The sequence below is a fragment of the Diceros bicornis genome, chromosome 38 (assembly GCF_020826845.1).
Source record: "Diceros bicornis minor isolate mBicDic1 chromosome 38, mDicBic1.mat.cur, whole genome shotgun sequence".
Taxonomy (NCBI): domain Eukaryota; kingdom Metazoa; phylum Chordata; class Mammalia; order Perissodactyla; family Rhinocerotidae; genus Diceros; species Diceros bicornis.
Genome location: NC_080777.1, coordinates 11,545,592 through 11,556,122, shown reverse-complemented (window position 1 = coordinate 11,556,122; position 10,531 = coordinate 11,545,592). Strand labels below are relative to the sequence as shown.

The 10,531-nt window shown below is 40.0% G+C and overlaps 1 protein-coding gene across 1 annotated transcript in view; it reads right to left on the bottom strand.

The window, feature by feature from the left end:
• Window positions 1-3,290: 3,290 nt before the first annotated feature.
• Window positions 3,291-10,531, bottom strand: part of DUSP10 (dual specificity phosphatase 10) — a 38,530-nt gene continuing 31,289 nt past the window's right edge. The window contains exons 3-4 of the mRNA XM_058533671.1: window positions 8,066-8,437; window positions 3,291-4,541 (exon numbers count right to left, since the gene is read on the bottom strand). Of these exons, the coding sequence (XP_058389654.1) occupies window positions 4,276-4,541; window positions 8,066-8,437 (638 nt within the window). The 3' untranslated portion in view covers window positions 3,291-4,275. The remainder of the gene's footprint in view (window positions 4,542-8,065; window positions 8,438-10,531) is intronic.

The following is a 10,531-nucleotide window of genomic DNA, read 5'->3' as shown; positions in this document are numbered from 1 at the left end:
TTTCTTCACTAGAGCCCATATATGTCTAATCCCTAGAATAAACCCCTCATTCTATATCACCCAGTGTTCTGCTTCTGATCAAACCCTGATACGTGCATCTTGTGCCAAACATTGACAAAGGTTGTCATAGAGGAGGAAATTAAGAACCATGGAAAGCATTGGCATTCATAGTCTACCACCACCATAAAGACAGGAAGTCTCCTATAGGCAGGTTTAATTTTAGACACTGTTTTCTAAATACTTTATCATTGTCCATCCTTCTGGGGGCCAGTGCTTACTTGTCATTTTTGGCCCCCTCTTATGCCTACATCCATATATAATAACTATTTCCAATTAGAGGTTGAAACCAAACATCAACCCACATTTCCTGAGATTGGATGTTACGTGTTTGGGGAATAAAACATAAATATAATGTGTTGTGGCTTATTTACAAGAGTTCATTCAGAAATAAGGTGATAGCCACATTGCTTGATCTCTATTCAATTTGGCTTGCCAGACTTACCTTCCAGAAGATCTAGTTAGAGCAATTTATTAACATTCTATCTTAGTCAATTTCTGAAGTGTAATTCAGGTCTTAATTCTTTGTTCTGATACAATAGTCCCCTCTTATCTGTGGTTTTACTTTCTACGGTTTCAGTTACCACCAGTTGACCAAGATCTAGAAATATTAAACGGAAAATCCCAGAAATAAACAATTCATAAGTTTTAAATTATGCACCATTCTGAGCAGCATGGTGAAATCTCACGCCCTCTGGCCCAGGAGGTGAATCATCCTTTTGTCCAGTGGATCCACGCTATATATGCTATTTGTCTGTTAGTCACTTAGTAGCCCTCTTGGTTATCAGATCGACTCTGGCAGTATAGCAGTGCTTCTGTTCAAGTAACTCTTATTTTACTTAATAATGGCCCCAGAGCACAAGAGTAGTGATGCTCGCAATTCAGATATGCCAAAGAGAAGCTGTAAAATGCTTCCTTAAACTGAAAACGTGCAAGTTCTCGACTTAATAAGGAAAGAAAAAAATCATATGCTAAGATTGCTAAAATCTACAGTAACTTTTATGACAGTATACTGTTATAATTGTTCTATTTTATTATTAGTTATTGTTTTTAATCTCTTACTGTGCCTAATTTATAAGTTAAACTTTATCATTGATATGTATGTATAGGAAAAAACATAACATATAGGGTTCGATATTATCCAGTTTCAAGGCAACCATTGGGGGTCTTGGAACATATTTCCCACGGATAAGGGGGAGACTACTGATAATTTTTCATTTTTGTTTTACTATAACATACAATTTTCTGTTTCCCTTATTTTATTATCTTTTCAGAAGGTCCTCTTTCCTATTTACTGTCAACATGTGATTGCCAGATTGTGTACATTTCTGCTTTCCTGTTTCCCCTTGTATATGTCCTTCATTTGTCAGCTCCCCTGCCCCACCTCCCACCCTGCTTGTCCTTATGCAAAAGCAGCTAACATAAGCTCTTCATGAAATGTGGACTCTATATCCCAGTTAATCTGCATTAATTGGAAAAGTATTAACTGTTGAAATAAATATACTCAGAGGAGTTGGAGCTGCTCTTCTGTTCAACTTAAGGTAACATTGCCAGTTGTATCTGTTTTTTTTTTTTTATTAGATATATTACAGATTCATTCTATTAAATCATTAGATTCATTCAGCATGAAACAAGCCTTGCTGAACTCTCAGAATGATGCATGCATTGGTCAGTCAGAATCTCTGTCTTCTCAGAAAGACAACACTCAGTTATTTCCCAGCTCAGCCTAGGCGCCTTGTGAGGCCCAGGAACCTGGCAGTCTGTTTTCTAGAGCAATGGCTTAGTTAATCCATGTTATTTTCATGACGTGGTTAACATTCCTCATGAAGAAATGGAGGCTAAGTGACTCAAAACAGATTAGCAAAAAAGACCTGTGGCTCAGAATTCTTGGTATGCTGGCTGGCAGGATTCCTGTCTGCTCCAGGACAATCTTCTCCCCAAATCATAAAGTTTAAAAACCTAAATCATTTCCATATAGCTAAAAAAGAGAAACTGTATTGATTCTTCTCCTTCTTTTGTTAGAAAAAAAAAAAAAAAGAAAAGAAAAAGAAAGAAAGGGAATAAGCCTTACACTCTATCAAAAATTTAACATTTGGACTTAGAATAAACAAAAAAAATGCCTAGTAAATCACCACATATTTTAAATCACTAATTACGTATCCACACGACTCCTTAAATAAGCTCTAGCACCAAGAAAATTATTAGTCTGAAGAATAGAAGGCACCATAAGAGATTTACTTTTCACCTGATTAACACTTTGTAATAACCTAAAATAATTCAAAACAGCTTTCAGTGAATTCCTGTTAAATTCAGTCTCCACTTTCTTATAAAAGTTAAATCACTACTAGTAGAAAAGCTATTTAAAAAAATAAATGTCAAAAATATTTCGTTGTTAACATCTGTAAGCAAATGTTCACAAAAATATTTAAGTCAAATATAGTCACATAGAATTGGACATGCCAGAATTCTTCAACTCTTTTACTCACCCCAGGCAAATTTCAGTTTCCCATGAGCCTCTCCTATGGCCAAGTCCCTCTAGACATCCATTGTAATAGAAACATTAGGAATATGTTCTTCCCCTACTCCCACCCCACTCATCTGTGGATTGGGAACCCATGGAATACCAGCTATGTATTAACCAAGTGTGATAGAGAAGCCGTCTTTATGAAGCTGAGTTCAGTTTGCTGGCAAAAGAGTAGGAAATAGCAATTTGCTGCAGTGCACACTACGTGGTTAATGTTACTAGAGATGTCAATTGAGCAAGTGACAATGGGGAGGGGGATCATCAAGACCCCTAAATGGCAGATTGTCAGAAGTATTTATCAGATAGCCAATGGGGAGATCACGGAATTCTAACCAGTCTGACAATGAGCTGATCACCAAAGCACAAAGGCTGGTATAGAACCGCCTCATACCTTTAGGGCGACTTTACCTGAGGCTTCCCCAACGTAAGAGGGATGGCATTTGCAAAAGCGGACAGCAGGGCTATGAGACGGGCTGTGAGAAGAGAGGGGGTGATGACTGGGCATATGGATATTGGAGCTCTTTTGCTTTCTTGCTAATTTTCTCTGCTTTACACGGAGAACAGAGAATGTGTTCCCTTCCTCATTTCTCTTTCCCCATTTAAAAACATATGTTTATTTCCAATTATGTTACATGTACAAGTTACCGGACGTAGGAGATGCATGAACCTGAGTTGAGGAAAAGAGGAGGAAAAAAGACACATCCCAAAATAAGTTTCATTTATATAATGAAAATAAATTTTTACACAATCAACAGAAACACACCAAGTTATTTTTTTTGCAAAAAATATTTTTAAATAAATTTTTGTCTTTTTTTTTACATTCTGATATACATATGTAACAAGGTGTATGGCACTGTAACCAGATTCAAATCCAAAAAAAATTAAACAAAGGAAAAAGGTGGGAAGGAAAGAAATTGGTTTTGTTTAATTCTTTTCTATCTCCAAGCTGGCAAATTTGCACTATTTGTCTATCATCCGGCTGCCAGCTCACACTCATTTGCACACTCAAAACACCATATTATTGCACAAGAAGCCAGTGAAGGCATATGGTATAATGGTCAGTTCTTGCTATTTCAAAAAATCTCTTAAACCCAGAGAGAGGGGAAAAAATAATCCAGAGTATGAAACACACAAAATCAACAGTATTCTTTGTCTCTTTAAAGATTGTGAAGGGTTCTTAGACCACTCAAGCTGCCCTGATCTTCTCTTTGCACCAGTGAGCACAACAGGGCTTGGTTTGGTTGGGTTTTTGTTTTCTGTATGGATGGCCCAGGCAGATCCCAGGCCTTCATGATTCAGTGTCTTTTCTACTTACTTTTGGTTCTTTTTAAACGGTTTAAAGTATAGTATCGTCGGTCTATGAACCTGCACAGACTATTTAATCATAAACTCTACAAATAGCTTAAAAGGAAAAGGGGAAGAAACAAGTTTTATTATATTTTTATTATTGGCTTAAAAAAATTACTTCTTTAGCCTCCCTGCTTTATCAGTTCTTGGGAAGTAAATCTCAATGGCATCAAAAGTTAAATTCTTCTCACACTTGTTAAAAATAAAAAGTTTTTAAACAAGTTTTTTTCTGTTCACAAACTTTACCCCCATCTAAAAAAAGAAAAAAAAAGAAAAAAGAAGGAATCCATTCTCCTTCCTCTTCATCTCCAAATGGAGAACAGTAATCCTTTCCATCCAGACTATTATCACACAACCGTTTCCACGCCCATCAGCTTTGGTGTAAGGATTCTCGGTGTCACACCGTTGTTTAAGTCTTCCTCAAACTCCAGCAACTGCCCCATGAAGTTAAGGTTTGGGGAAATAATTGGTCGTTTGCCTTTGACAAATTTATAAGCATCAGTCATGGTCATCCGAGTGTGCTTCATCAAGTAAGCGATGACGATGGTAGCAGAGCGGGACACCCCAGCCTGGCAATGGATGAGAAGTCCTTTCCCACACTGGTGAGCTTCCTCTGGAAAAAGGTAGAAAGGCAAGAGGTGAAGGGAAGGAGAAAGAGAGATGGAAGGAGAGAGCTTAGCTTTTATCTACACTTGACAATGCCATATTTTGTAGAGAAAGAATAAATTAAAATGGTTTCAAACTCAAGTATAATTTACTGGTTGACTGTGTATGTTTATGTCACAACCTCCAGAACTGGCTAAAAACAATATTAGCATGAATAAGAGGCTACATTTCTACATTTAAAGAGAAGACTAGGTGAAGAAGTCATTCATAGTAATAGATTACTTCACAATCGATGGCAGCTAACTGAAGCTAGAACTACAACACAACTAACTTACATGTTAAGCAAGCTACTGATTAAGTAGATCCTTCTGATTAAGGATCTTAATTCCAATTGCCAGGTTGTGTGACTTATCAAAACTAGTGTTGTAACAATGTCTCCCCAACCTGTGATAAAGAAAAAAACATTTCTTGCTTTATACTGTAGAATTGCTCTGTACAGGAACTGGTATTACATGGGTAAGAGTTTCAGTCTTAGTAAGCTCTGACCAAGGTTAAAGGAAAAAAACTCAACTAGAGAGTTACCATGTTCAACTTCTCACCAGAAAACCCTAGTGTAGCAACGTTGGCTCAAGACTTATGATACTCAGGCATAGGGCATCACCTACATCTGAACTGTTCAACCCCCTCTGTATCCACATATGCCTTTCCAACACATCAATGATGTGGAAGATGGAGGAACTCCAGCAAGAGCTCAGAATCCCGAGCAACTGAAAGAGGCAATACGTTATAAGTTTTCAGATATATTAAAAGCTGATAAGAATAGCTTGTGGGCACTACCTGAATGGATTCTTAATGACACTTCTAGACTAGAAGGCATCCCAAAGAAAGCATCTCTGAAGGAATACCAATTAGATGAAGGGGATGGAAGGAGATAGAGTAAGGAAAGTAGTGATCTAACTTAAACTACTCCTATTGGCTACCCACCAGTGGACCAAGAAAGGAAGCATCATGCAAATTTTCATCCTAAGAATCTATAGATTCAGCTGACTTCTCACAGAGAATTGTATTTTAAGAAAACATCTCCCTTTTTCAATTTCGTGTCTTCAGCACACATATTTATCGACCTCCACATCAAGACTGGGAAGAGTGGTGATAAGAAGATGAGCTGCAAAGTGCTAGGTTTGACCCCCAGTTTCACCACACACTAGATGAATAATCTCGTGTGAGTCACGTTAATTTCTCAGATCGTCAATCCTGCTGTCTGAATAATGGGAATAATACTAACTAATGAGGCTCAGGGAAAATGGGAATAATATCACTCAATTCACGAATAAATAAAGAGGCATAGTTAAACCCTAAACCTAGACTCTGCTTAGTTTATATTAGACTCTAAGTAAATGTTATTATGTTTACAAAACTCGTTGTGCTTTCCCTAAAGCAAGACTATAAGATTTCATTTATCCAATGATCTCACAATGAAAATAAAATTGTGCCTATGCATGCTGTGACACTGTATTGTTGATCAGATTAAATACTGTTTATTTGTTTTGTTTTCCTTCTAAAAAAGGAGGTACGCCTGAGTAATCTATAAGGAATGTAGGTGCTTTGATTGAAATCCTCTTAGAACAAGCATATCTTATGATACTCATTAAATGGAAAATATTTTCCTAACTTCCTCCAACTGGAATTAAGTCTGATAAAATTGCAGTCATAATATCAATCAGGAAGTTCCTCATTTATTGGGTGACAAATATTTCTTCCTCAAGGGCTCAAGGTTTAGTTCAGATATTATTAGTAAAAAATATAAGGTATCTATGCGTCCACAAGTGTTGCCAGTTGGGAACTAACAGAGTTTCATAGACACTGTTGCAGTGTATTGTAGAAAGGCCTCTGGCCTGGGAGTCAAGAGCCCTGGGTTCTGGTCCCTTCTCTGACACTAAAATTCCTGGGACCTTGGAGAAGTCACTTTACTTTTCTCAGTTCAGTGACCACTCAGATTTTCCTCCAAACTGAATATTCGATGGTCTTGCCTTGAAGGCAAAATTAGCAAGGAAAACAGCTGAACAAAGCAACCAGAGCTGCCAATTCTACAGCAAATCCACCAAACCCAATGGCTATTAACCCAAGACTTTGTTTTCTGACAAAGGAGTGCCAAACACTAGTGTATTCTTCCTGATACAGAAGCCAGTAATGACCTGCTGCAATATTTAGGAAAGGGACTGGGTCACCTCTTTGTGGTAATAAAGGTTGGAGTCACTTGAAAAAAATTGTGAGTATCTGCTCGGTGCCGAGTGTTCCCAAAATGATCATGTGACCATTACAACAGTGCAAGGCTATACCAACAGCAAAAGTTAAAGGTGGAGGGCCGGCCCCGTGGCTTAGCAGTTAAGTGCACGCGCTCCGCTACTGGTGGCCCAGGTTTGGATCCCGGACGCGCACCGACGCACCGCTTCTCCGGCCATGCTGAGGCCGCATCCCACATACAGCAACTAGAAGCAACTAGAAGGATGTGCAACTATGACATACAACTATCTACTGGGGCTTTGGGGAAAAAAAAAAGGAGGATTGGCAATAGATGTTAGCTCAGAGCCGGTCTTCCTCACAAAAAAAAAGAAAAAAGTTAAAGGTGTATTAGGGTTAGGCTGTCAGTTGCCTCCACCTGGAGATAAAAGCGTGCCGTTACCAGAATTTTCCTGCCTGGAAACTATGCAGGTTACTCAATTTGATCTTTCCTCCTTCAGTGCGTCTGGGGTAAACTGTGTAAGGGAATCCAGCACCATCTCACTAGGACCCACATTTATGCCTTTTGCTCCCCAATGTTTAAGATCTGAGACAAAGCAGGTGGAAGGGAAAAACAACTCACCCCCCCACACTCACTTCTCTCTCCTCTGCACTGATGTGATGCATAAGGATGTTCACTACAGCATTGTTTCCCTGAGAAAGGGTCTTCAGAAGCAACCCTTCAGCCTCAACCTCATGTAAAGAGGCTACACCAATTGCAAATTAACTGAACTCAAGTTAAGGAAATGAAATCCCCTCCTATGCTGGATGAATAAGTCTTAGTACGGCGCTAGGGAGGTGTGGGTGAGTTTGGAGGTGGTGTCATAGTCACTACGTTTTCCACAAGGTGCTGAGGGACACTAGTAGACCAGATAGCCACAGCACCAGCCCTGCCCTCCAACTTCTTCCTTTCCATCAATTATTCTGAAATCATCTTATAGAACATATCAACGCTAACCCCTACCACTTTTTCACTGAGACCTTGAGGGACCAAGATTTCTAGCTGAACTGATCCCAACCAAGTAGGATTACTGTTCCTTTATATCCATCCTAATGGCTCCAATACACTTGATGAACCCATCAACACACTTGATGAGGAGAATAATTTGGCTGCACCAGGTGGCAGAGCCCGAAAACACCCCAGAGCAGCTTTTTTTCCAACACAGGCATAAACCTTGGACTTGATATCAAAGCAGAAGCCGGTGGGGAAAGGAAAGGGGAAGATGCGAAGTCCCCACAGGAGATAGTTACCAATGAACTCAAAAGCCTCTTCAAAGTACTGCCGCAGGTTCTGCTTGTTGCTGTCAGTGGCCGGCAGCCGCTTGTAGTTGAACAGGCCTTTCTCGTAGTGGTAGAGGGGCAGGTGAGTGGTGACGTTGATGATGTAGCCGATGTTCAGCCGCTGCATCGTCTCCAGGTCCTGAGCATCCTGCTCGTTGCCAAGGAACAGGAAGGGCAGGATGGGCGTCAGCTCTGCGTTCTCGATGTCGGGGGTGGCGGGGATGGACTGAGGTAGCATGCTCGAGGCCGCAGACGCACCGCCCCCCACCTCCCGGCACTCTTGGAGCTGGAGGGAGTTGTCACAGAGGTTTTCATGGTTCTGTTTAAAACTGCTAAGTCCACCTGGAACAAAAACACAGAAAACGAGAATGACTCTTCCTAGAACTTCGGAGCTGGCTGAAAATGCCACTTTCCCCATAGGAATGAGTGTGTGTTGTTACTTATATACATTTTTTTTTTTTATAAAATCAAAACAAAAATGAAAGTCCATCTGGAGACTAGGACAAGCTTCAGAGTATATTGACGGCATGCAGTACTTCGGAAATGTGCTCTTTATGCAAACTGGGGCATGTTCCTCTGGAAAGAGCTCCATGCAGCATCAGGAGATTTCAGCAGCAGCAAATTTGATCCGCCTCAAAGAGCCACATGCTCGGTGGCCTATATAGAACCTTGCACTTTGGGAGCTGAGGAAGGCACGGATGACCTCCTCGGGCAGAGAGCTTCTGCCAGTATCTCAGCACGGTAGGCGTATGTCTTGCATCCTTCATAAGCTCACCTCACCCAGAATGACAAGTTTGGTCCCAATACAGCAGAGTGGTTACAAGCAGGGACTTTGGGAGAACCAGATGACCTTGGCTATAATCCCAGTTCCACCACCTCCTGGCTCTGTGACTTGGCTAAGTTTATTTCTCGCTTTGTGCCTCAGTTCCCCCATCTGCGAAATGAGGCATCTACCTCTTGGTGTAATTGGGAGTCTGGAATAGAGTAATACATGTAAAGTGCTTAGCCCTTTGCCTGGCACACCATATCACTCAGCAAAGATCAGCTGTTTTTATTAATATTATGTATATTATTTCCCACAGGTGGAAGCAATAGAGGAATGCTTGGAAAAGAGAAAAATACAGGGAGGGGTGAGGTGAGCTGACCTTATGATCTATTTTTGATATTTTCCATGTAGGTCCCTGACTTTGTCATGTAGGTTGACTTTGGCAACCCTGTCTTCCAGTTGAGAGCGGCTCGGTTCCTTGTACCCTCCTTTCTGAGCCTTGCGTGTACATAAAACCATCAGGAAACCTCTAACAGATCTGCGAATACACACCTTTGAACGTAAGGTTCTGCTCTGCCTCTTAAGAATTATGAGTCTAGTGTAAAAAGCCTAAAACTGCACCAGTTTCCCCATTTTTAAAATGCAAAACTCCCCCTCCACAAGTGCAGCGTCACTTATGAGAATATATCTTAAGGAAATCAAAGATATTCAGCTAGATACATAAGGATGTTCACAACAGCAGTATCTGTTTTATAGAAAAGGCCAAGTGAGAAACAAAAACAAATATTTTTAAAACGGGAAAAGTTATTATATTCACCCAATGCAATATAATGTAGCCGTTAAAAGTTGTAAAAAGAACATGAAAGAACTAAAATATTTCTGTTTAACATTAAATGAAAAAAGCCAAATCAAAAACATTCACTCTGATGAAAAAGCTGAAGGACCAGGCAAAAAAAGAACACTTCTTTAATTTAGGAAATGTATGGATCATAGTTTATTGTTTAAATTTTTCCTTTAATATTTGTTAGATGCATCACACAGGTGGATAGACCCAAAGGATTATTACGAGGGTTAAATTATACAATATACATGGGAGGGCTGCGAAGTTGACATTATTACCACCAAATGGGCTCTAATTCTAATAAAACAGAACTAGATACACTCGGGCCTTCCCTTTGAAAAGAGGGGCAGGTTGGAGATGTCCTGTAAGTTGAAAGCCACCAGAACACAACATTTACCCCCATAGACAGATGCCTTCCATCTGGCTTGATAGTTTCAGGAGATAAAGGCAGGAAACACAAAGTGTGAACAGGATATGGGTGTGTTGAAGTCAGGACAGGAAATCTATCTGTCCACTAGTTTCTGAACCCAACATATGTCCTTCTCCATTTCAAGTCTCATCTTTGGCAACCACAGCAGGAAGCTCCACATTGTAACCCAGACTGAGTCTCAGGACTGTTCATAGCCAATACACACAGAGCCAGCCATGTACACCAGGGAAGTCATATTCTCACTAAGGTCCCTCAGAGACCCAAAGGTCATTCTAAGGAGGTAATATTCCAATCACTTCCTTCATCTGTAAGTGTCAAAATCCATCTTTGCTTTTTCAAAAGTAAAACAAGAGCTCTAAATTTATTTAATTGATTTCTAGAATTAAACTCTCCTCTTAC